General features: G+C 43.2%; 1 protein-coding gene across 3 annotated transcripts; it reads right to left on the bottom strand.

The window, feature by feature from the left end:
* Positions 1 to 560: 560 nt before the first annotated feature.
* On the bottom strand, positions 561 to 26,831 carry trpv4 (transient receptor potential cation channel, subfamily V, member 4). 3 transcript variants are annotated; one of them, XM_042330655.1, is made up of 16 exons: positions 26,177 to 26,831; positions 20,206 to 20,666; positions 18,035 to 18,219; positions 15,735 to 15,887; positions 14,339 to 14,479; positions 5,112 to 5,410; positions 4,743 to 4,922; positions 4,362 to 4,520; positions 4,099 to 4,191; positions 3,746 to 3,819; positions 3,124 to 3,289; positions 2,949 to 3,015; positions 2,538 to 2,848; positions 2,129 to 2,256; positions 1,899 to 2,029; positions 561 to 1,761 (listed from the first exon to the last, which is right to left on the bottom strand). In XM_042330655.1, the coding sequence occupies exons 2-16, from the start codon at positions 20,622 to 20,624 to the stop codon at positions 1,643 to 1,645; spliced, it is 2,625 nt and encodes an 874-aa protein (XP_042186589.1). In that variant the 5' UTR covers positions 20,625 to 20,666; positions 26,177 to 26,831; the 3' UTR covers positions 561 to 1,642. The 3 variants fall into 3 exon arrangements, with proteins under 3 accessions (XP_042186589.1, XP_024295139.1, XP_024295140.1); XM_024439371.2 differs by lacking the exon at positions 26,177 to 26,831 and adding an exon at positions 22,292 to 22,372; XM_024439372.2 differs by lacking the exon at positions 26,177 to 26,831 and adding an exon at positions 22,200 to 22,338.
* Between the last annotated feature and the right edge of the window lie 184 nt (positions 26,832 to 27,015).

Below are 27,015 nucleotides of genomic sequence, written 5' to 3'. Positions count from 1 at the left end.
CTTCCTTTTGGTGCCTAATGAATACAACATTGGTGCTTTTGCGACGTGAGGGCACTGACTATATCATTGAGGAATTTAGACCTCTGCTTCCATCTGCTGGCCAACATAAGATTTGCAGTAGATTGCAGCTTCAGAACATAAATAAATAATTGACCGTAGCCCAGAGTGGCCCGCAGGCTAAATTGGTTACATTTTGTAAAAATTAGCATTTTATTTTTGATTGGACATGTAAAAAGACTGTAAAAAAGACTGTAAAAACACCAGGAAATCAGCTTCAAGTGATTTTAATTTTGGAAAACTGTTCCCAAGTATTCCCACGGACAATAGATCTTATACAAATGTAAGCAAAGCTTGAAATGATTATTTTAGTCAAATAATATATATGTTTGGGTAGTCTACAAATGATTTGTAATTATGTTCCGGCCACCCGCTCAATAAAATAATCATCCCGCGGGTGAATCTATTTGATGATTTGATGATCTATTCCCTGCTGTAGCCTATACAATATAATAGTATATAATGTGATTATTTTTCTTCAGAAAAGGCAAAAAGACCAGGAGTTAACGTTGTCGCAAAATTTATTAGGAATTGTATCAAATAAAATAAAAACATTTTGAAACACATAGGAAGCTAATGTCCATTATGAATCAAAAGGCCTCAACAAAACATGATGGAAAAACAGCTTACATCTTCAAAACCATTCTCTGGGTGATTTTGGATCAGTAGCAAATGTTTCGGTTTTAATTGAAGGCCTATTTTCATGTTGGTATAACACCCAAAGCTTTAAAAAATCCACATAAATACTGTTAGGGAGAATATATCTTCCTCTCAACAAATCAATTCAGTGTTTGTTTGTTATAATCAAAGCAATCCTATCCAAGCATGAATAATAAAATTAGGACCCCGTGCGTCGGACTATCAACAGGACTAAACTGATGGAATTGAAAAACGGTGGGCCATATAAAGCTAGCTTTAGTTTTTTGTCATTTAGTACATAGCTACATACATACAGTACATATTGTGCTTGAACATCCCATCCCAAAATGGTTTGTTTGAACTTTAATCAGTTCCTCTCAGTTCTTTTTCCAGATGCTAAAAACAACAAGGATACGCGTAAGAATATAATAAATATTTTGGCCTTCTTGAACTCCCTGAGCAAGTTTTCCTAAATACAGAGGTACAATATGCGTTCATCAGCAGTCTCCCAATAGATCACATCGACATATGTCTCATCTATGATCGACTCTTGAAAACACACATTTAGATATGTTGAAAGTTTAAGCCGGGGCATTCTGTCAGGTAACAGCTTCCCAAGGGTCCTTCCTCCCGGGTTAAAACCACCAAGGTAGAGGATACTTATAATCAGGAGGTATGACCACCATTCACAACTAGTTGAATAAAAAAGCATTTGATAAACAAATGGATGGTTTCCTTTGACGATACACTACATTCCTATATTTTCTAAATCCTTTCTATTGTCTGATAATACTTTGTACAGATCTTTGGTTCTAATCTCATGCCGACAGAGTTTTGTGCAAAGTGGCAAACTTTGTGGCCCAACTCTTCTTTGTCAGTCTGAGTACCTCCGATCTGCAGGGTGTTCTTAAGGACCCGGGCTCCTGGAGGCCCCCAGAGCTGGGCTCTAACCCTCTGCACAGGGTCTGTGTCTGGGGGTCAGTGGCTCCATCTCCAGTACTAGGTCTCGTGGTCGTGGCCCTTTATTCTGCTCCACAACCCGTGGCACCACCGTGGACCAGCGATCTACATGGGTTGGGGAAAGAAAGTAAAATGTTGGCGATGTAATTTGGCATGCCCTTATAACGCGGTGTATTTGCCTTGGTGAACTGTACGTATGCATCAGCGCATTTTGTTTAGAGAATGCAGTCAAAGAGTCTCACCTCTCCTCAGGCCACGGACGGTTTGATGCACTGTACCAGGGCATTGCTGGGTCTCTGTTATGTTCTTTCCCGGGTCTTCGTTGATTATGGCCAGGTTCTGATTCCAGTGGCACCAGTTGACCTCATCCACCCTGAAATGACCACAGAAGATGTTTGCCTTTGACTTCCCTATCAGACACGTTTCTCTGACGCAGAGAGGGGTGAGAGTTCAGTGAAATTAGCATGTGTACCTGAAGCACCAGCGGCGGTCAGGGGTACCGTCCCAGTTCTTCCCCACTGTCACCATCTCCCCGGACCGGAAGGACTTCCGCAGACACACAGGGAAGGAGCGCTCAATGTCCAGGATTGTCGTAGCCCACTGTTGTTGAAGCATAACGTCAACCAACATGCAGTAATGTTTTTCATACCATACTAATGTGACCGTGAACTAGAGGATGCACTGTGCATAAGGCCATCACCAGGGGTTCCCAGGGTCATATTTACTAGGTAGCAAACGTAAGAAAAATGACTGAAACAGGAGGGACTTCCAATAATAAATGTTTATTTTTGTTTTCCGTGACATTTGCTGCGTTGTGCTTTAATGAGTAGTGTTTACTGCATAGGGAACCTAGCTGTCCATCAGCTGTTCTCCTCACTCACCTGCAGCTTCCAGATCTTCTTGCTCTCCTTGGACACCTGGCTCACTGTCTCTCCCATCAGAGCGATCAACATGTTGAGCAGCAGCACGAAGGTGAGGATGATGTAGGTGACCAGCAGGATGAGGAAGACAGCTGGGTACTGGGCGCTGCTGACCATGTCCAGATCACCCATTCCGATGGTCAGCTTGAACAGGTCCAGCAGGAAGTTGCTGAAGGTGTCCGTGTCCCGGCACTGGGGGTAGGTGGGGCAGCCGCCTTCCTCCGGACACACCTCGTCAGGCCCGGGGCACACGGCCAGGAGGGACACCAGAGCTGGGGGGTGACATGGGAAACAGGAGGAGATGATAAGGTAGCTCTGTTTCAACTGGCCGACAGGCTGCTGAGAAGAAGTGTGCAGTAGGGGACACTGTACCTGACGAGTATCCAATCATGAAGAGCACGTAGACCAGCAGAAACCGGAACAGGTCTTTGAAGAGAATCTGAGAGCCAAGGAAGAAGGATAAATTGTGATCAGGTGTCTAGTGTCCAATTAGTCCATTTGGATTTCAAATTCAATGTGATGGATGAAAGAGTGAAGGAGTCGATACCTTCTGTATCATGATGCTGTAGGTGCCGGTGAGCTTCAGGCCTCTAGTGAAGTATAAAGTGTTCATCCAGCCCAGGACCAGCGCAAACACCATCACAGACACATAGGCCTCGATACCCGACAGGTAGAGGGCCGCAGTCACTATCACCAGCAAAGAGTAGATGAAGCTAGAGATACAGGAGAATTGTCCAGTAAGAAACCCGTTTTCATTTTCCGATTCAAAATGTTTGGCAACAGTGTACCCTAATGGCCCTTGTGTTCAGATTCCAGGAAATGGCAATAATCCTTATCCTTTCCTACGTGTTAGACACAGAGAACCTTCCCAGTACACAGGAAGGCCATTTGGGATTTTACCGGACACCATGTTGGCTCTCGCAGATGCAGCACTAATGATGCAAACAAAACACCCTTCGGAGCGGCGCTCAACATCCTCCGCTCTTTGTTGGGATCGTGAGTTTAATGAAAGAAGATGTAAACTAGAAAACGTGCCAGGAAAAGTGGGGCTTTAATGTGGAATTAAACCGAAGACTCAATTAAGAGAGGATGATAAATTAGCCTTCGGGTACAAGTCAGAGGGTGTTACAAAGGAGCTGAAGGTTAAGGAGGGGGAGCTGGAGTCTTACTAGAGCAGTTGAAAGGAGCCGTCGACAAATAGGGAGTTCACCCCGGGGCATTTCTTCAGGAAGAGGTCCTTAATCTACAAAGAGGGGACAGGGAGAGAGAGAGAGAGGGAGATATTTTGAAAGAGAGAGAGAGATTTTGAGAGAGATAGACATTTTGAGAGAGAGAGAGAGATTTTGAGAGAGAGAGAGATTTACAGGGGAGGTCGAAGATCTCTTATAGTGAAAGTGTGTGTTTGTGTACACATCTTGAGGCCTCTTCAAAAACAAGTTGTTAATTGTAGAGTAAACATTCAAAGCTGTAACTCTGATTGGATGGTTCAACCGGAGAGAAGGTGTAGCGGCTGCAGGCTTACGTTGGTGAGAAAGAAGAAGACTCCGGAGCCCAAGGTGATAACCTCCCCTCCCAGACGCAGATAGTCTGTGGAGGTGGTGTAAGGGTACGGAGGCTGGGCAGGGACAAACAGAGTTAAAGCTTTGCTGATCATGGCACCCATACTGTTTGCACAATACACATAATAATAATAATGCCCCTTGGCAAACACTTTCATCCAAACCGACATTGAATAAGTGCATATATTTGTTGCATTTGTATTTGGGTTGTTGGTCATGTACGTACCGTTCCCTGGGATGGGCGGTAGTAGGCCACCAGGGTGAAGATTATCATGGTCACCAGGTAGGAGACAACGCTGATGTAAAAGGTGACGGCAGCAAACTTCTGCCACTTGGCCCTCAACAGCTCGTTGATGGGCTCCACAGCCAGCATCTCATGGCGATTCTACGGAGAGTGCAGGAAAACTCACAATAATGATAGGAAGAGCGTATGGTGTGAAAGAGAAATCATACTCCATCTTTCCTACCAAAGGAAAAAATCCACACTTGGCCTCTGTCTGCCCCGTCCCACCTCACAATCTCAGCCACACAAAAAAAGACACTGTAGACTTGCGTTCGCTCCCAGAGCTTTAGAGTCAAGGCTTTATCGAAGCAGGCTTTCACGCACCTCGATGCGGCTGTTGTAGACCAGGATCTCCAGCACGGACACCTCCTCTCCACAGGTGTCCAGCGAGGAGAGGTCGTACAGGGAGGAGTACACGGGGCCGTACGCCCAGTCCTTGAACTTCCGTGAGAGGTGACGCGCTTCCTCGTCCTTGATCTCCCTGCGAATGATGTGCTGGAAAACCTGGGAGAAATAATAACAACAAAAGCTGACCTTTAGCGTCTGTTTTACAATGCATGCGATTGTATCTTCTGTCAATAATACGATTCATAATCCAACAAGGCACCACACGGTAGCATTTCCATGGGTTATACAAACTATCCCGTTAAGAGTATGATTCCTCATACACGTGACATACGAGTTCGTTCTCACCCCAATTTTCCCCAACTTCGCTGCCATCATAAGGGGCGACATGCCGTCGTTGTTGAGAATGTCCTCCAGGCTGCATTCTGGGTAGAGTTTGGCACACTTGGTCAGCAGCAGGTCGTACATCTTGGTGAGGAAACGGGTGTTGTCCCGGGTGTTGTCGGCGATGTGCACCAGGCCGTGTAGCACTGTGTTGCCGCGCGAGTCCTGCCGTCGAAGGTCAGCCTTCTTATGGGCGTTCTCGGTCAAGTAGTGCACCATGTTCGGCTGGTTGGTGCACGCTGCCAGCGACAGAGGCAGCTCGCCTGGCCAAAGAGATACAGTCAGATACACACAGCAACAAGCACATCAATCAAGGGGATCCCCTTTTTACAACGGAAGCAATAGAAAAAGACCCAAAAGTGCAAACCCTGCCCAACTGGCATTCAGGCAGTCTCTTTCCACTCTGGGAAGTGATGTAAATTCATATGGAACAGCAAACCACTTTCAACATGTCTTTGAAGGCTCTTTGCTTGGCTACCCAGACTCCTTACTCAGGCCAAACGCTACACCGGGCCTATGGACGTGGCAGACAAAAATATGTAGCGAACAACAGAGCTGGCGGAAGAATTTAGTGTGAGTCATCAGGCTAAGCCTACCTATAAGTGGATCAAAAATTAGATTTAGAAACCTTGCAACGAAAAGGGCACAATTAGTACTACTTGTCTGAGGGAGGGGCCTGTGCATTGAAACCAGTGTGCCAAAAGCAGCTACTGAAAACAAGCCGTTGCCACGGGTAACAGATTAGCCTGTCACCTCGCATGGGAAATGCTCTTCTTCATGGATTTGCACGGGTGCTTGCGGAGTGTTGGAGTAAGCGCTAAATCACATTAGCCGTCGCCTCTCTGCCAGGTTTCCCGGTTCCCTTAGCGCAAAGCTCCATAGTGAATGACTTGCACTGTGCCACAGACATGCCAGGAGTTTGGAATGATTTGGGAATGATAGTCGCACTTAGTGCCACTGGATATAATCCCTCGTGTGATGGAACATAACGCATTAATACAATAACAATGGCAGTAGTGAGTTTCTTGGGGGAAATAATTGCCTACTCAAATCTCCTGTCTATTGCATGTATCTCCTTTATATCCCTTTCACATTCCTGAGCAGAGCTGTAGGTTTCTGCACTGGCCTGGTAAAAGCATTCACCATAGTTGCAAACACAGTGCCAGAAAAGACCATGTCAAAATGAAATATCAGTCAGCACAGTCTAGTTCGGGTCAACAGGAAAGTGTGGAAAGGGTATTAGTTTGTTGAACTTGAGGCTGGAAGGGCTGTTGAGGTGAATGGGATGTAGGCTCGTCTACTCCGGAGGATCTTCATTTGTGCCAGATTGCTACAACAGGAAAATAATCCTGCAACAACAGGAAAATAATCCTGCAACAACAGAACATGTGGATTGTTATGTGGATTATAATTAATAAGCCATTTTTGTACGTGTTGATACATTTTTTGTAAAGGGAAAATCAAGTCTGAAATTTCAAAGTGGACATTTTTAAACATCAAATACACTACAAGTTTTACATTTCCTGCATTGCAGGAAAGTTCTCCTGCAACTGGGTGATCAATTAAGATCCTACACCTGTAGTGGGATGTTGGGTTCAGGGATGAGAGTTGCAGGGATACTCTCCAATTAGCAGAGGGCTATATGGAGTGGCAGGTTTTATTTGGAGGCTCTCTGTCAATGGACCAGCAACCTCGGTGAGGTCAGCAAAACAGAGGCAGCCCGCCCATTTGAAGGGAAGTATGTTTGTTGGGTTTTTTTCTGTAGCAAGACACAGACACCTTTCATTAAACTGTTTGGAAATACTTGGTGAACTTGTGACATAATTGTTTTCTTTTCTTTTTTGGAGAAGCCTACTACTAATAATGACATTTCTGATGATGTGACTTCAGACTAGTTTTGGGTGGTTATACGAGTTTATCATTAGCCTGAGGAACTGTTCTGACTGTGTTTTCCCAAACCTGCCATGTACAAAGAGAAGGGTGGGCTCTAATGTCACTTAATTTTACCATCAGTGGTGTAAGGTACTTAAGTAAAAAATACTATAAAGTACTACTTAAGTCATTTTTGGGGGCATCTGTACTTTACTATTTGTTTTATACATTTGCATGTACTTTTACTTTTGATACTTAAGTATATTTTAGCAATTACATTTACTTTTGATACTTAAGTATATTTAGAACCAAATACTTTTAGACTTTTACTCAAGTAGTATTTTAATGGGTGACTAACTTTTACTTGAGTAACTTTCAATTAAAAAGGTATCTATACTTTTATTCAAGTATCACAATTGGGTCATTTTCCCACCGCTGCTTACCGTGGCAACAGAGTATTTTCCAAAAGATGCCTAACACTACCTTAGTAGTGTAATAGTACTCCAAGTTATCCAACTGCGCAGTGATGCAGTCTCTGTAGCCCAAACCTCTGGGCATGTCAAATAAAAGGCACACTGAGGTAGCTAGAAAACCACTTTTCAAGTGCACTGCTTTTAGACACACTGACATGACCTCACAGTGTCGGGAACCCAGGCGCCTGTCATGGAAAACTACAGACGTGTCATTAAAAAACCAAGAGGAATAGAATATGACTTTAACAGTATCAAAATACTGCCAAAATTCAATAATACAATGCTAGGGCATGAATGTTACCATAAATCGAACATGTATGAAGTCTCATCATGTGCTTAACTCTTAAAATGTAACTACATGTAATCTAAAATGTAAACTACGTGATCCCGAAAGTAATTATTTATCATGAGAGGACCATAAACTGTCACGTTCTGACCTTTATTTCCTTTGTTTTGTCATTATATAGTATGGTCAGGGCGTGAGTTGGGGTGGGCAGTCTGTTTGTTTTTCTAAGATTTGGATATTTCTATGTTTCTGCCTAGTATGGTTCTCAATCAGAGGCAGGTGTCATTAGTTGTCTCTGATTGAGAATCATACTTAGGTAGCCTGGGTTTCACTGTGTGTTTGTGGGTGATTGTTCCTGTCTCTGTGTTTGCACCAGATAGGGCTGTTTTGGGTTTTTACGTTTCTTGTTTTGTTAGTTTGTTCATGTGTAGAGTCTTTATTAAAGAACCATGAATAGAAACCACGCTGCATTTTGGTCCGCCTCTCCTTCAACTCAAGAAAACCGTTACATAAACAATAACTAGCAACACTGCATACTCCAAGAAAGGCTCAAATCTCACCTTTCTGGTAAAAAAAAGTTAGAAATTGCTGAGGTGTAGTCACTTTTGAGGACACAAGCTCAAGTAAACAGTGCAAATATGAAAACATGAAATATTTCATATGACGTATTTCCTATTCAACAAAACTGTTTGAATAAGGCTTGAAATTATTTGATGCTTTCTAAGTATAGTATCATCAAATTATAAAATCACTAACTATAATATTTCACCTTATAACTGTAAAATACACTACCGGTCAAAAGTTTTAGAACACCTACTCATTCAAGGGTTTTCTTCATTTTTACTATTTTCTAAATTGTAGAATAATAGTGAAGACATTAAACTATGAAATAACATATATCGAATCATGTAGTAACCAAAAAAGTGTTAAACAAATCTAAATATATTTTATATATGAGATTCTGCAAATAGCCACCCTTTACAACCATTGAATCTATGTTTTGACCATGACAGTTTACAATCGAAGGTAACAGCAAGTAATATAGTCTCCTCAACTTGTTCAACAGCCACACTAATCATTACAGGATTCAGCTGAGGTCTAGAGCTTAGGGAATTATTTGTAACAAATACAATGCTCTTAGTTTTAGAGATGTTCATGACCAGTTTATTACAAGCCATCCATTCCAAAACTGACGACAACTCCTTGTTAAGGGTTTCAGTGACTTCATTAGCTGTGGTTGCTAACACGTATGTGGTTGAATCATCAGCATACATGGACACACTGGATTGTTTAATGCCAGTGGCATGTCATTGGTAAAAAATAGAAAAAAGTAGAGGGCCTAGAGAGCTTCCCGGTGGTGCACCACACCCTACATGTTTGACATTAGACACGCTCCCATTAAAGAAACCCTCTGAGTTATCTTAGACAGATTGCTCTGAATCCACGATATGGCAGAGGTTGAAAAGCAATGAAATATTCACTACCGTTCAAAAGGTTGGGGTCATTTACAAATGTCCTTGTTTTTGAAAGAAAAGCACATTTTGTCCGTTAAAATATCATCAAATTGATCAGAAATACAGTGTAGACATTGTTAATGTTGTAAATGACTACTGTAGCTGGAAACAGCTGATTTTTTAGGGAATATCTAGGCGTACCCATTATCAGCAACCATCACTCCTGTGTTCCAATGGCACGTTGTGTTAGTTAATCCAAGTTTAGCATTTTAAAAGGCTAATTGATCATTAGAAACCCCTTTTGCGATTATGTTAGCACAGCTGAAAACTGTTGTACTGATTAAAGAAGCAATAAAAAAACTGGCCTTCTTTAGACTAGTTGAGTATCTGAGCATCAGCATTTGTGGGTTCAATTACATGCTCAAAATGGCCAGAAACAAAGACCTTTCTTCTGAAACTCGTCAGGCTATTCTTGTTCTGAGTAATGAAGGCTATTCCAGGCGAGAAATTGCCAAGAAACTGAAGATCTCATACAAAGCTGTGTACTACTCCCTTCACAGAACAGCGCAAACTGGCCCTAACCAGAACAGAAATGGGAGTGGGAGGCCACGGTGCACAACTAAGCAAGAGGACAAGTACATTAGAGTGTCTAGTTTGAGAAACAGACGACTCATAAGTCCTCAACTGGCAGCTTCATTAAATAATACCCGCAAAACACCGGTCTCAACGTCAACAGTGAAGAGGCGACTCCGGGATGCTGGCCTTCTAGGCAGAGTCGCAAAGAAAAAGGCATATCTCAGACTGGCCAATAAAAAGAAAAGATTAAGACGGGCAAAAGAACACAGACACTGGACAGAGGAACACTGCCTAGAAGGCCAGCATCCCGTAGTCGCCTCTTCACTGTTGACATTGAGACTGGTGTTTTGCGGATACTATTTAATGAAGGTGCCAGTCAGTTTGAAGCTGCCAGTCAGTTAACAGGTGCATGTTTATCATCAATTAGAAAAAGACATTTCATAAATTCCTCAAGTGCAGCGTCTGGATGCTCCTTGTTAATCAAATCAGACCAACAAATATTTTTTACATCATCCACATTAGTCACAGCAAAAGAAATTGCAAGATCTCTTATACACTATTCTTGGCCCTTCTTTTGGAACCTTGGTTCTCCTAGATATAGCCACTATATTGTTATCACTGCATCCAATGGGTACGGATACAGCTTTAGTTCAGAGTTGTACAGTATTAGTAAAAAATGTGATCAAAACCTGAATGATCTTGTTCCTGTAGTGTTAGTAAACACACTGGTAGGTTGATTAATAACCGGAACCAGATTACAGGCATTGTTACAGTGAGAAACTTCCTCGAGCGGAGAGCTTGATGAAAACCAGTCAATATTCAGGTCCCCAAGAAAGTAGACCTCTCTGTTAACATCATAAACCCTATCTAGAATTTCATACATATTATTTAGATACTGACTGTTAGCACTTGTTGGCCAATAGCAACACCCCAAAATAATAAGCTTTAGATGACTGTAAAACAGATATACGTTCCCCTGAAGTTCTTGGCTTTTTCCAGAACCGCTACCTTGTCCTTGAACCTCAGGATGTCACACCCTGATCTGTTTCACCTGTCTTGTGCTTGTCTCCACCCCTCTCCAGGTGTCTCCCATTTTTACCATTATCCCCTGTGCTTTTATACCTGCGTTTCTGATTGTCTGTTGCCAGTTCGTCTTGTCCCGTCATGTCCCACCAGCATGTTGCCGTGTTTCCTGTGCTCTAGTTTTTGTTTTTCCTACTCTTCCCCTGACCTTTCTGCCTGTCCTGACCCTGATCCTGCCTGCCGTCCTGTACCTGCTTGACTCTGATTTGGAATACGACTCTTTGCCTGTGTCGTGATGTTGGTACCATTAATGCGATGACGATTATTTTATCAAATGAATGAACTGTTTAATTATTACGATGATTACATTCATCTTGTAACAATTAACTCACACGCAATCTTGAGGCACCACGGAAAAAGTTTGTTTAATGAGTTACCGTTTTCCACAAGTAACTCAAGAATATCAGAGTATATCGTTATCATCTTAGCCATCCATTAATTATTATTACCTCATATCAGTCTCATTCTGAACGTCGCATAATCCGTTAAATCTGCACAAACCCTAGTCTAAATGATGACTCAGCGATACACAAATTGGCCTAATTATTTACTTACTAACTAAATAATCACACAGAATTACATAAACACACACACAGGATCGATTATACGTTGATTACTAACAATGCAATGAAAGGTCCCTGGTAGACTAAGGAGAGACAATGGAATTCAACTATCGTACATACAGTTGAATAATACGCTCATCATAAATATGGATATTTAGCACCTAAACAACCGCTCATTCGGATTTAGAAACGCAATGTACATATTTATGCTTGTCTGTCTTTGTTGTCTCTCTCTGTTGAAATCACCCAATCAGTATGTGACGAATAGTTTGAAAGAAAGTCTCTGGTTGTCCACCAGAGGTCACCATGCCCTTTAGTAGTAGCTTTCTTTGCTGGAAGTGTTCGTTAGACTGGATACAACACGTTCTGATAAGGAAATGTTCTTTTCTCATCTTTGGTTGAGTTTCCTAGACTACATTACATGCAGAGCTGCATGTCTAGTCTTCGTCTTCGTTGAGTTACCCTTTTCTGGTCTGGTAGAGTCTAACCATTTTACCATCAAACCATAGCTCTACACTTTCTGGTCTAGTAGTTTTAAACCATTTGTGAAGTCTGGCTTACCGTCCGTACAGTTGTACAACTGAAATGTGTCTTATGCATTTAACCCAACCCCTCTGAATCAGGGAGGTGTGGCGGGCTGCCATAATCGACATCCATGTCTTCATTGCCCAGGGAACAGTGCCTTGCTCAGGCAGTTCGACAGATTTTTACCTTGTCAGCTCGGGGATTTGTTCCAGCAACCTTTCGGTTACTGGCCCTACGCTCTAACCACTAGGCTACCTGCCACCCCTGGTCTGTATTTAAATTGAAACCATTTCCATGTGTAGCCAGAAAAGCCACGTTTTCTGGTCTTATGTCAATTTCGTTAGGAGTCGTTTTATAAGCACTCTGGAATAAGGGGCGTTCCATCCTTTTGGCATAATGTCTGTGCTCACGTGGGCGTGGTTACTAACTGGGTAAAACTTTACATGAAAAACAAGTATCTAATTTAGAAGGATAAAATCACATTTCATCTTCTCACAAATAGTTTCATATTTAATCATGAGTTTTACAACATGTAGACTACAACAACTCTGTACATTGTGAAAGCTCTTAAAGTTACAATGTTTCTGTTACAACATCTTTAATGATACCACAAAATCACAAATGATACGACATCATCATTGTTTTTCATCCCCACCGACCATTTCCCACATTCTTTATGTTAGGAATATTGTTTCATTATACCCTTTTGGATATTGAAGTTCTTTGGGCAAGAATCTCTTTATACCACTCAAGACATTCCATTCGTGGATACTGAGAGGCAGAGAGTTAGAAACCATTTACGACTGGTCGTTAAGTCATAAACCCGACCTCCCCATTCCTCTCTGGTGGGAGAGAAAGAGAGAGGGGGGGCTCTCTTTGATCCTCACCCAGGAGTGAAAGTAATGTCACCATCCTTGACCTACCGATTGCCTGCCATCCTGTACCTGCCGGACTTGGATTTGGACTACCACCCTTTGCCTGCCTTGACTTACCTTTTGCCTGCCCCGTGTACTATAATAAACTCTGAGACTTGTACCAGCCACCTTGACAACTATCAGCCTGGGCCTGTTACCTGGGCCGGTGTTGGGTTCTCCAGTCCTGTGGGCGCATTCTAACTCAATCTTCATGTGGTCCGTCTTCAGTTTCTCCAAGATAATTTTCCTCACTATGTCCTCAAACTCCGTCCAGATCTCATGTGGAGATTCTGCAATTCCATCTACAACAATGTTGTTCCATTTTGATTGTCCCTCGAGATAATCTGATTTCTCTGGCATTGTTATCATGGATTCACATATAGAACGGATGTCCTCTCTCAATGATTTATAGATTTTTGCCATCTTGCCGTTTTCCTGTTTAAACTCATCTAGCTGACCCTGTGAGAACTGCAAACTGTTCTTCAGGTCCTGGACTTCTCTGCTCCATTATTCTATTAGTTGACTGCACCAGTATTTGAACACAATACTTGAAGCTATTTTCTTGTTGTTGTTGTTGTAACAACTGCTTGTAGAACTCTTTTGGTTTGTTTAAAAGATCCTTCACCTGTGATCGAGAGACACCACTGTCCTCAACGGTACTCCCACCAGATTTGGTCTTTATCATGGTAGCAACGTAGGCTATGCTGTTACTCCCTGCAATTCCAGGCAGGGCAGGTCACAGGGAAGATGGAAACAGCAACAAAATCTAGACAACCACAAGACCAGGATAATCCACGGTCCCAGCCACAAGGGAAAACCACGTTGTGGGCTGCGTTCAAGTTCTCAAGGAAACCCCTCTAGCTTGATCGGCAGCTAACAGTGGCAGCTAGGTTAACTGCTACGCCAAGCAGCTCATCATCAGACCCTTGGTCGTCTGGATCCCTGGACAGATAGCAGCGGTCCCAGCAACTGACGCCAATCACATCGCGGGATCCAAAATCAAAAAGGTACAGTAGCTAGCTAATAACCAAGCTTTTCAAATCAAACACTTTTTCAGCCACTGGCTTTGACGTGGGTTTCAGCCAGGAGTTGGCCAGTTGGAAGAGAGAATGAAATGGTAGGCGAGACATCCCAGCTTCAAATTGTTTTTGATTTCACATCCCAAGTCACACAGGCACAAAAAACATACTACTGTGTTCGTGGTATGATTTATATGCAAAGATGTTAGTCGGAAGCGGTACCAGCACCTCGCAGGTCCCCTAAACAGGGGACTTTAAATCTAAGAGGTTTTAAACTATATTCCTACACTTAATGTACTGACACTTTAAGCCCCTGCTGACTGAAGACTTAACAATATTGAAAATATTAAATCTCGAATCTGAATCTTGCAGTTTCTGTAGACAGAAGAATGGATCAGATCTGATCCTAACGTTATGGTGTCTTACCAAAGTAGAAGTAGCCCCCCTCGTCCCTGGGTTGGAAGAAGCGTCCGCGGGCCTGGGCGTGAACATCTGCCCCTTTCTCCACCAGCAGCTCCACGTACTGCTTACAGCGCCTCTCAATGGCGATGTGGAGCGCCGTCTGGCCTGTCAAACCACACAACAGTCAGTCAACACATTGGGTAAAGGGACAAGTGGTTAAATTGGGATTCTTAGATCATTCATATATTCTCTATTCCAGCCTTGCCTGAGAGGGACTGAACTCTACAGTCAATTTATTACATTGTTTGGAGTCTCACTGCCACCTTCAGCAGTGAGGAAAGGTCTTGGACAAAGACGCAAAAAGGACTGGGTCGAAGGTCAACCGCTTTCCTCTCCTATCCACATTTCAACAATGGTATTGTTGAAACTAAGGCGATACCACATTCACTAAGTCCCTGTATCTCATCAATAAATGTGTTTTTTTTTCATGCTCAACAAAGGTGGCTTGATTCTGCTGCAGTGTCAAATCTGTGAACAGTCATGGCACACAGGCATACAGACATAAACACATTCCTTCTGGCTTGTATGTTCATTAAAGGGGACCTGTACCAACAGTAAGTAGACCATATGGCTGCCATGGGCTCCTCAGCAATCACCATCTGTCTACTACTTCATTACTGTGTGGAGGTGGACTATGGTTGTGTCTGAAATGGCATCCTATTCCCTATATAGTGCACTACCTTTGACCACAGCCCTATGGAAAAAAAGTGCACTACATAGGGAGTCATTTCAGACACACGGAATGTGAGATATCCTGGCAAAAGTGTGAAATCCCATTCTAACAGCAAATCTTGAAGTGGCTGACATAGTGTGTGATGAGTGAAGTGTTTTTTAAACAAGGAGTTCATTGTGCTTAGACCTAAGACAGTGGATGGAAGAAATAGGTGTGCTGCACTGCGGTTTCCAAGCTGTAAAGGCAAATCTTGTAGGTGTAACAGCCACATCATCCAGCCTTCCTCTGGAAATAGAAGCCCCATAGAGCAGCCCTGTGTTGGCCCGGAGACTAGGATGTGTGGTCTCTTTGTGCAGAAGGGGCAGTGGAGGACTCGTTGTAGGTAAGTGCGTCTCTATTAAGCCTGCCTTCGTGGAAGTAGTACTGGGCTACGTGTGCATAGTTGGCACTACATTTCAGGTAGGTACTTTTATCTGTGATAATATCAAATTATTGACACAGTCCAAGTTTGAAACAATCTACTTCAATCCTAGTCAAATGACTGGTTAATACAGGGTCGTGTTCATTCGGGCACACAATCATTATAAAGGTTCACAGCGGAAACCAAAAGTGAGCATTTCAGTCAATGTGGTACCTATTGAACAGGACCCTGGTGTTTTTAGTGGCTAAAATGTGAAGAGAGTTTACCTCTGTAGTAGACGTCTCTGAAGGGCGTGTTGATGAACTCATGGAGGTTGACTGTCTGCTCTGCGATGTCCATCAGCATAGGAATGGTGTCATTTTGACCACTGTACAGGTTCAGAAGGGCTTTGGGCAGGCATGTCTTGCCTGTAGATGGTTCTGGGAGAAAATAAAACCAAATTGATGAGGGGAGGGGTACTCAGAAACGACATGTACATGTATAGTTCTGGACATAAAAAAAACGACTTTTAAAATATCCTTTGAAGCAGCAAGGTACATTGTTCATGTGACAAACGGTCTTGCAGCCACGGCGACACCAAGTGCCAAGTTCATAAGCTATCACCAAATAAACAATGTAATGAAATGCATTTCTGAAATATACCCTGCACCTCTCTGATTCAGAGGGGTGGGGTTAAATGCGGAAGACACATTTCAGTTGAATGCTTTCCGTTGCACAACTGACTAGGTATCCCCCTTTCTCCAGATGGAGCAGGACCCTCCAATTTGAAGCAAATGCTTTTTCACTGTGCTGCAGTACAGGTGAACTTTATGATACACAGAACTGTGCTTAGAGAGGAACTTCCAACAAATCACCTGAAACACATTTGCCAGTTGAGAGAAGAGAAAGAGGTTAGGGACACAGAAAACATTTTTATGTTGGTTGAAAAAGTAAAAACGGGTGATAAATCGTTAGTGATCAAATAAGAAAGGAAAGGGAAGCAAGCAAGACATTTCACTAAACATGAAAATGCCTCAAAACCAGGAGAAACAACAGCCAAACTAAATGTGGTGGTCAAGTAAGTTGTCTGCTTCTATTGTTTACTTTTAGTCTGAGTTTTTCATGTAGTCTGTCAAGCTACTTGAGTCATTTTCTTCCCAGAAGGAGACAGTTTGCTGTGATTTCTCTCTGCTCTCTGTTATAAAGCACACATACACACACAAACACACACACACTGGCAACAGGATGCTGTCCTTGGACCCACCTTTGACAGGACAAAATCTCTGACATCACAGTAGCTTCCTTCTCATTACTCTATGGCAGGGGTGTCAGTCATTCAATGGAGGGCCTAGTGTTTGCAGGTTTTGTGGTTTTCAATTAAGGCCTAGACAACCAGTTAAGAGGAGTTATTTACTAATTAGTGACCTTAATTCATCAATCAAGTACAAGGAAGGAGTGAAAACCCACAGACACTCCGTGGAATGAGTTTGACAAGTGCTCTATGGAGCCAAGAACAACGGGGAAGAGAGGACGGTGGAAAACTGAGAAGTCAGAGACAGATAACCAAGTCACAAGACATGCCAAAGAGTTGAATCCCTAAGGGCAGAAAAAGGTCTGTTTAGACATCGATACCTATTATCAATACATAAAGTCATGACAAAACTCCAGGATGACACAATAACTGAAGGTGTTAGTAACAGGGCTAAGTGGACTAAAAAGTAAGGCTTCTCCTTTAGTAAGGCAACTGTAACAGATGTGAGATGTTTTGTTGTTTCATGACACCCAATTGGTAGTTACAGTCTTGTCCCATCGCTGCAACTTCCGTACGGACTCGGGAGGTGGCGAAGGTCGAGAGCCATGCGTCCTCCGAAAAACACAACCCTGCCAAGCCGCATTGCTTCTTGACACAGTGCTGGCTTAGCCCTGAAACCAGCAGCACCAATGTGTTGGAGGAAACACTGTACAACTGGTGACCGAAGTCAGCGTGCATGCACCCAACCCACCACAAGGACTCGCTAGAGCGCGATGGAGGACATTCTGGCCGGCCAAACCCTCCCCTAACAACGCTGGGCCAATTGTGGGCCACTTCATAGGTCTCCCAGTCGCGGCTGGCTGCGACACAGCCTGGGATGGAACCCGGGTCTGTAGTGACGCCTCAAGCACTGCGATGCAGTGCCTTAAGACCTCTGTGCCACTCGGGAGGACAGATTGTGGCATGTTTGAGATAAAGTTCTGATGCTATCTTAGTCGTACCCCTTAAGCCCCACCCCCTGGGGCGGCAGGTAGCCTAGTGGTTAGAGCGTTGGGCCAGTAACCGAAAGGTTGCTAGATCGAATCCCCGAGCTGACAAGGTAAAAATCTGTTGTTCTGCCCCTGAACAAGGCAGTTAACCCACTGTTCCTAGGCCGTCATTGTAAATAAAAGTTTGTTCTTAACTGAATTGCCTAGTTAAATAAAATCTAATTCAACAAACACACACTTTCTCTCTTTTCCTCCGACCTTTCTGCGTTTGGCTGTGAAAGCTGAGACAAGAGATATTTGGCACCACAGGGCTCCACCCACCACACCACCAATGGGGTCGTCTCACCTTTGAACTCCTCGTCGGTGAGCCTCTTTTCGTGACCCTGTAGGTACTCCAGCAGGCCGGAGAGGGCCTCTGGGTCGGCCCGTGACACGCCATCGAAGAGCAGCACGCGGTTAAACACCTTCAACACCTTGGGTGGGTCCAAGCCCGGAGGGTCCAGACTTTCATTGCAGGACGTCTCAGTCTTACTATGTAGGGACCATTGACATACATATACTCACATACACTGAGTGTACATTAGGAACACCTGTCTTTCCATGACATAGACTAACCAGGTGAATACAGATGAAAGCTATGATGTCACTTGTTAAATCCACTTCAATCCGTATAGATAAAGGGGAGGAGACAGGTTAAAGAAGGATTTTTAAGCCTTGAGACAATTGAGACGTGGATTGTGTATGTGTGCCATTCAGAAGGTGAATAGGCTAGAGAAAATATTTAAGTGCCTTTGAACGGGGTATGGTAGTAGGTGCGAGGCGCACTGGTTTGAGTGTGTCAAGAACTGCAACTGGGTTTTTCACGCTCAACAGTTTCACTGAGTGTACAAAACAGTAGGCACATCTTCCTAATATTGAGTTGGTCTGCCTTTTGCCCTCAGAATTCGTCAGGGCATGGACTCTACAGTACAAGGTGTTGAAAGCGTTCCACAGGGATGCTAGCCCATGTTGACAGTTGTGTCAAGTTGGCTGGACGTCCTTTGGGCGGTGGACCATTCTTGATAGAGTCCATGCCCCGACGAATTGAGGCTGTTCTGAGGGCAAAAGGAGGAGCGCCTCAGTATTAGGAAGGTGTTCCTAATGTTTTGTACACTCAGTGTATAACACATACTCTAAGTGTTTATAGACATCATTGGTAGGGACACAGAAATCCCTCAGTGTTACATTACTGATCCAAAATGAAAGATGGCGGCTGTTTACTGGATGATTTTTTAAATGGTGATCTCTGGCATCTATAGGCCTACAGGTGGTGGGACTAAACAGTGGGGGGGTCAAGAATGGCAGTTGGGCCAACACTTTATTTAAAGCCAACAGTAAAATAATGCTTTATCACTTGTTATAAGCATATATGAGCCTTTTAAATATCTCATTATGAGGCTTATATGCTTTGTCTCTCTAGCAAATTCAATACACTCAAAATGGCTGGTATTTAGTCAGGATCATAATGCGATGATAAAAGTATATTATATGGGGGTCATATATGCTTATGACAAGTCTAACAATGCATTATAACTCCATCACAATTCATCATACCTGTGGACTATATAAAGTGTTACCAGTGGTTGTAGCCTAGAAAAAAAGTTGAAAGTTAAACCATATAAAGTGAACCGCTGTCCAAATTCTACTACTGAACTACTCAATAAATAGACCTCACTGTGAAACAGGTAGCCAGGAACAAGCTCCAGCCTAAATATTACCTCAACGGCTACGAGGAGGGAAACAACAACACACTCTCTGTTAGATGCCTGAATGTCCCTCTGACTAGCCCTTCTGTTTACGAAGTTCCACATGAGAGGGACACACCTCTGTGACTAAACAGTTGCAGCTGAAGGAGTTTCTATATTTTTGCAATGAGCCATTTTTTTCCAAGCCAAGCCTTTGATTAATAACGAAAACTGCAATGTAGTGTAAAATAGAATATTAATTCAACTCTCAGCTCAGAAACCAAGCCAATTTGTTCAACATTTTTAGGGGAAATCTCTTATATGGTAGAAATATATAGCCACAATCATAGAGGCAGTTTTTGTGTATCTATAAACCAGACCATCTCTTACAGGAATTTGTCCTTTATATTATATGGTGAGGCGTTAAACATATCGAACAACCTTCGGTTCCAAGTACAAACCCTATGGTGTGGTCTGTGTAACAGAGATAGTTAGGTGAATCACAATTGTGTGATAAACAACCTTGCCTGACACCGGAAGACTTGCGTTCACTCTCCAAGCCGATGCCTAGGCTTTAAGCTCAGGGGGTTAACACAGTCTTGTGGCATGCAGGAGAAACCGAGTTCGAACCCAGTCGGTCACATTTACACCCCAGAAGTGATCGACTATGCTGCTTCTAACTCCACACGTTGTTCAACAATCTATGCCTCTGCATGCCTCTGCTCCTAGACTCCTGAAAGCCACCATAACGAATGAGTCACGTGTCTACTTCAAAACAGAGGGCCCTCCTCACCCTCGCGGGAGCTTCTTCCTGCGTGGCTTCTTGTTGTTGGTGTGCCTGTAGGTACCATAGTCAAAGAGAGAGTCCATGGGGGCTTTCTTGGGGCCGGGCGCCACGGGTGACTCGTAGATGGTCGACTCCAGCATGTCCATGGGGTTGGAGATGCCTTTCTTAAAGGCACCGTGGAACTTCATGCGGAGGTTTTGTCGGCCGTCCCCTGGCTGCAGCTGGCCTGGCCGGTCGACGTCCGGAGCCGGGTCCTGAGGTGACTGGGAGCCCTCCTCACTCTCAAACAGGTCGGCCAGTGCCGACAGATCAGGACAGGTACCATCGGCATCAGGCTGTCCCTCGCCACTTCCTCCTCCCTCCCCTGAGCCCGAGGACAGGGCAGGCTTGTTCGCAGCCGAGGGAGGTGTGTCCGTCTCTGTCATGGCGATGCGGCACCTTCTCAGTAGAGTGGCAGGGGAGCGGTTCTAAAAAACACCATAGCAAAATACACAGGTTATAACTCCATCTGGGTCATAGGTCAAAGGAACGGGAGAGAAACTTAGTAGTCCAATCATAAACCTTGTATTCGGTCTCACTCAACTGTGAATGACCTGGGTCGTGTTCATTTGGGCACACAAGCAGAAAATATTTTTGCCACAGAAAACGAATAAAAAGGTTCCTGTTTCAGTCTGTTTTCTTCTTCCATCTGGTGCTTAATGAACAGGACCCTGAACAAGTATCACTGATTGCACGACAAACAGTTACTTGAATCGAATGAGCCTTTGGGTGATTGGACTGTGTATTTCAAGAAACAGAAAATGTATGTCTAAAAGTGATTCTCCTGTATGTAGCCTTGATCCTGAAGTAGCCAGGGCTGAAATGGTACCCTATTTCCTTTCTAGTGCACTACGGGGGTAATACCCTATGGGCCCTGGTCAAATGTAGTGCACTGCAACCCAGATGTGTGTGGGCAGAGCTCTGGCATCCTGCTCATCTTGTGGGCCACGTTGATGGCACAGAATGTCCACCAGTCAGCCATTTGCAGCCGCTGGCAGCCTGGGAACGTCATCTATAAATATTGAGCAATGCATTGCCTGACCATTACTGGCCCAAGATCAGTGCATGGTAGTGGTGCCTAGATTTTTCCATCTGGGGTAGGAGAACAGAGTGGGATGCCTCTGAATTTCCAACCAGTTTACTGACCAGACGGAGAACACAACAGAGGATGACTTCAAATACACTTTTCCCATGACTGAGTATTTTCTCCAAAGTATTTTCTCTTCTTTCTAACAGACACTGGGAGACGAATTCACCTTTCAGCAGGACAATAACCTAAAAGGCCAAATCTACACTGGATTTGCTTACCGAGACCACAATATTTCTGAGTGGCCTAGTTTTGACTTAAATCTTCTTGAAAATGTATGGCAAGACATGAAAATGTTTTTAAAACATTTTTAGCAATGATCAACAACCAACTTGACAGAGCTTGAAGAATTTAAATAAGAATAAATGGGCAAATATTGTATAATCTAGGTGTGCAAATATCTCAAGAGACGTACCCGAAAAGACTCCCGGCTGTAATCGCTGCCAAAGGTGATTCTACCATGTATTGTCTCAGGGGGTTGAATACTTATCTAATCAAGATATATTAGTGTTGGTCGTTGCCGATCTACACAAGATGTTAAACAACAAAATCTGGAAAAAGTAAAGCGGTGTGAATACTTCCTGAAGTCACTGTACACAAGTAACCCATTACTACATTATAGTAACGCTATGTAATATGTGTCTCCCTTTCTTTTGCCGATGCTAAACTGACTAAAACAGAGAGGGAACTACCTGGTTCAAGTAAGGGAAAAAAAACAATGTTGTGCTGCAAAACATGTATCTAATGGCCACGGCCCAGAAGCCTTTTCAAATGGGGAAACATGCAACCACCACCTGACAAATTCTGAATGGCTACACTGCTAAATGGTGCATTTCCTACTTGGGGATGACAGAAACAGAAAGCTGGTAAAGACCTATGACCCCTGCGAATGGAAAGGGCAAATCCCACGTTGTGTTCTCCTGGGGTCCTGGGTTCTATTCAGATGGTCCCTTAATCCCTCCGTACCTCATTCATCCCTTATGTCACGCTGAGGTGCTTAGTTCTTCTTCAGGGGAAACTGGAAGTGACGCTGGAGCATGGGGGGGGTCCTGTTTAAGCGAAAAACAAAAAGTGTGGTATTTATTAACAGCATTAATACAGACTGGTTGACTGGCAGGAGAGCTTGATAAACTGATGAAAGAGAAGGTTTGTCAGAGTAAGTAGAGGTTAGTCCACAGTCACTCCATGGGAAGCTCCATTTGTCACTATGGGCAAAATGTGTGTTCTGGTTGATCTTTTGGTTACTAAACATACACTACATGACCAAAGGTATGTGGACACCTGCTCGTCGAACATCTCATTCCAAAATCCATTCCAAAAGGCATTAATTTGGAGTTGGTCCGCCCTTTGCTGCTATTACAGCCTCCATTCTTCTGGGAAGGCTTTCCATTCGGTGATGCTGCGGGGACATGCTTCCATTCAGCCACAAGAGCATTAGTAAGGTTGGGCACTGATGTTGGAGCGATTAGGCCTGGCTCGCAGTCGGCGTTCCAATTCATCCCAAAGGTGTTCGATGGGGTTGAGATCAGGGCTTTGTGCAGGCCAGTCAAGTTCTTCCACACCGATCTCGACAAACCATTTCTGTATGGACCTCGCTTTGTGCACGAGGGCATTGTGACGTTGAAACAGGAAAGGGCCTTCCCTAAACTGTTGTCACAATGTTGGAAGCACAGAATCGCCTAGAATGCCGTTGTATGCTGTAGCGATAAGATTTCCCTTCACAGGAACTACGGGTCCTAGCCCGAACCATGAAAAACAGCTCCAGACCATTAATCCTCCTCCACCAAACTTTACAGTTAGCACTATGCATTCGGGCAGGTAAAGTTATCCTGGCATCCACCAAATGCAGACTGTCAGACTGTCAGATGGTGAAGTATGATTTATCACTCCAGAGAATGCATTTCCACTGCTCCAGAGTCCAATGGAAACCCATTTCATGAAACTCCAGAAGACCAGTTCTTGTGCTGACGTTGCTTCCAGAGGCAGTTTGGAACTCGGTAGTGAGTGTTGCAACCGAGGACAAACAATTTTTATGCTACGTGCTTCAGCACTCGGTGATCCCGTTCTGTGAGCTTGTGTGGCCTACCACTTTGCGGCTGAGCCGTTGTTGCTCCTAGACGTTTCCACTTCACAATAACAGCACTCACAGTTGACCGGGGAAGCTCTGGCAGGACAAACATTTTACGAACTGACTTGTTGGAAAGGTGGTATCCTATGACCATGCCATGTTGAAAGTCACTGAGCTCTGGGTATGGGCATTCTACTGCCAATGTTTGTCTATGGAGATTGCATGGCGGTGTGCTTGCTTGATTTTATACACCTGTCAGCAAAGGGTGTGGCTGAAATAACCGAATCCACTAATTTGAAGGGGTGTCCACATACTTTTGTATATATAGTGTTGCTTTGTACAAAACAAGCTGCATCCTGTTGGTGAATCATTGGAAACCCAAGTTAAGGTCTCCTGTCAGAATCAACCATACAGTTGCGGGCTGTGTCTGGCCTTTACTATGACAAATCCAGTAACATCTTTTTGTTTCAGAGATACATATGCATGCATTTGCACACACAGACAAGCACGCGCACACACACACACACACACACACACACACACACACACACACACACACACACACACACACACACACACACACACACACACACACACACACACACACACACACACACACACACACACACACACACACACACACACACGCACGCACGCACGCTGTGTCATCATTCTGGATTGCCCAGGATGTAGTCACCTTGTCTAGGCATTCCTTTAACAGTGAGTTATACAGTGCATCCTTGGTATCAACTACAAACATCATAAACTGTAGCATGTCCTTGGCTGTAGAATGTTCTCACTGTCTCTGACAGCACATGGGGTTGACATGTAAACTTCCTCCAAGAGCAGCAACACAAATAGAGAGACTGCAATCCAGTCAGGGAAAAGAGAGTGCCTCTAGTACACTCCAACAAATAGGATTATCAGACTTTACTGTGGAGGGTGAAAAGATGAAAGGATGAAGAGCAGCTTTCTTTGATAAACTCTCCAAACAGAGGGGTGACAAATTAATAAGTCATCCACCAGGCGTGTTTGAGACTACACTGTTGAGTTCAAACAAAGAATGAGTCCAGAACCAGGAGCTAATACTATTGTGTGTTCACACCAGTGGAAGCTGGCTTCAATTTAATGGTTCAATGCAGCCGTTTTTATCTCAATATCAAAGCATTTCTGGGTAACAATGAAGTACCCTGAGGGTGATCGTTTTGAATTCAAATGGTTAAAAAAATAACAAAAATGGCTTCTTAGCAGCTTCTTCAAGCAAGAATTATGCTAGGACCGTCTGGGAGTGGTCTGAGTGGGGATGGGAAAACTAAAAGTGTGCTGTTATTGGCAAAGAAGTTTAACTCTCTTCTTATTGGTCTATTAACTAATTTACCACATGGTGATGTCACCATGGAAGGCTAAGACTCCATCCAACAAAAACAGGCTGAACCTTCAGGCAGTCTTTTCAAACAGCTCTTACACTAAAAGGGATCATTATAAATTGCACATATTCATATTATTATTCCAACCTCATAGTATGGAAATGTATATAAAATATAGGCAAATCAAGTTTTTGACTGCACTGGGCCTTTAAATCAGAGGACAGGCTCATTAATGCAATGGAACTGTGTCAAATACAAAATGTGTACCGTTCCATTAATTAAATTCCAGCCACTACTATGAGCTGTCCTCCCTTCATCAGTCTCCACACATTCACACACTCCTCCAACATATTGGTAGTAGTAATGATTTATGATGACATGTCAGCTGGGTCAGACTGAGGATAACTATCCCCTTAGAGACACAGTGTGACTTCCTTAATCCTCCTCGTGGATTTAGTGGATATGATCCAGACCACTGGGGAATGTCTGGGTGCAAATATGGTCGTGGGAAAATGGGGGTTAGCAAAAAAAAAGTTCCACTATTGTTTCAACCACAGCCCCCAACTCTACAATAGGTTTCACATTCATGTGGATGCATGCCTGACAGCAGAGGATATGTTCATATCCTCAATGTCTTAAAGCTACAATATGTCACTTTTGGGGCAATCTGAGCAAATTCACATGGAAATGTGAGTTGCAGATCTTTCGTTCCCGTTGAAAGCAAGTCTAAGAAGCGGTAGATCTGTTCTATGTGTGCAATTTCTATGCTTCCCATTCTGAAGTTTCGTTTTTGTGTCTTTTACTTTCGGTTTTGAACAGCAGCTTTAAACAGCTGAATATACAAATATGTTTGGTTATGGAAATATATTTCACAGCGGGTCAGATGGTACAATGATTCTCTACACAATGACTGAAATTAGGCAAACTATTAGAATTTTAGCAACTAGGAAATGGCGGAGCGATTTCGGCATTTAATTGTATATTTTGGCCTTTTTACCCAAATCTGAATAGAAAAATTTAAATAAAAAGCAATTAAAGATGCACTATGCAGAAATTGCTCTGCAATTTCCTGGTTGTAAAAATTCTAATAATTCGCCTAATTTCAGTTTGTGACAAAACAAACAGTCATTGTGAAGAGAATCATTGTAGGCCTACCATCTAAACCACTATGACATATTTTTTCCATAACCAGAAATATTGTATATTCAGCTGTTTGAAGATGGTGTACAAAACCGATTTTAAAAGACACAAAAACTTCAGAACGGAAATAGCACACATAGAATGGGCACAATATGGTATATACCTTCATAAAGTGTTCTTCAAATACAGTTCTAAAAATATGAAATACATAGTTCAACACAAAATACTCTGTTGAAAATAGGAACCCTTAATGGGGTAAAACGTGTTCGTGCTTACCTTGTCCTGTAATCAATAGACCTTTTGTGCAGCGCAGTTTTTCTTTCTTAACGATAGGAAAAGTTCTGAAAAGTTTGTGGACAAAACATTTGGATCGACTTCCTCCCGATTTTAGTACCTTAGTTACTTCTTTCTTCAACTATTTTGAAGAAATTGGTGATCTGATTTCGGGTGTAGCCTAGTCCAGTCATTATTCAGCTCTCCAGGCAGTGTTCCCTGTTAAATTTACACACTGTTACAGCGGCATACCTCAAGCCTTTGCTTTCCATGTTCACGCATCCAACTCACCGCCCACCTAAACAAGGGGCGCTTTATTAAAAGTGTTTGTGTGGGGACTAACGGTAGAGTGACTACTCTTAACGTCAGTTCCACAGGAGGGCTTTTTTGTTTGTAAAACTACAAAAATATTTGTAGTGGAGGTTTTCCTAATTCCATTAATTGTCTATAATCACGCCGTCTAAATAAGATAGGATACTGTAATAACTCAGTCTGAAAACCACCAGAAAGTAACCCAGACACACCCCAAGTGGATTATAAAACAACTTGACCTGTTTATTTTACCCATAAATGTATCTAACTGAACAAAAATATAAACGCAACATACAACAACTTCAAAGATTTCACTGAGTTACAGTCAATGTAATAAATCCATTTGCCAGCAGCATACTTCCCTGCATCCCACTTCCAGCTTGCTTTTGAAGCTAAACAGGGTTGGTCTCTGGATTGGAGACCAGAAACTGCTGGAGTGGTGTTGGAGGGCCAGTAGGAGGCACCCTTTCCTCTGGTCGAAAGAAAATATTGCAATGCCCTGTGTAGGGTGCTGTCTTTCGGATGGGATG

The sequence above is a fragment of the Oncorhynchus tshawytscha genome, linkage group LG12 (assembly GCF_018296145.1).
Source record: "Oncorhynchus tshawytscha isolate Ot180627B linkage group LG12, Otsh_v2.0, whole genome shotgun sequence".
NCBI lineage: Eukaryota > Metazoa > Chordata > Actinopteri > Salmoniformes > Salmonidae > Oncorhynchus > Oncorhynchus tshawytscha.
This window is presented reverse-complemented; position numbering and strand designations above follow the sequence as displayed.

Bases quoted from the DNA above. Each gene is read 5' to 3' on its own strand.
- trpv4 (XM_024439371.2), bottom strand. The intron at 18,220-20,205 runs GTGAGGAGGGCC...GTCCCTACATAG, and splicing joins AGGAAGAAGCTCCCGCGAGG to TAAGACTGAGACGTCCTGCA. The intron at 2,257-2,537 runs GTGAGTGAGGAG...CTTCAACAACAG, and splicing joins AGAAGATCTGGAAGCTGCAG to TGGGCTACGACAATCCTGGA.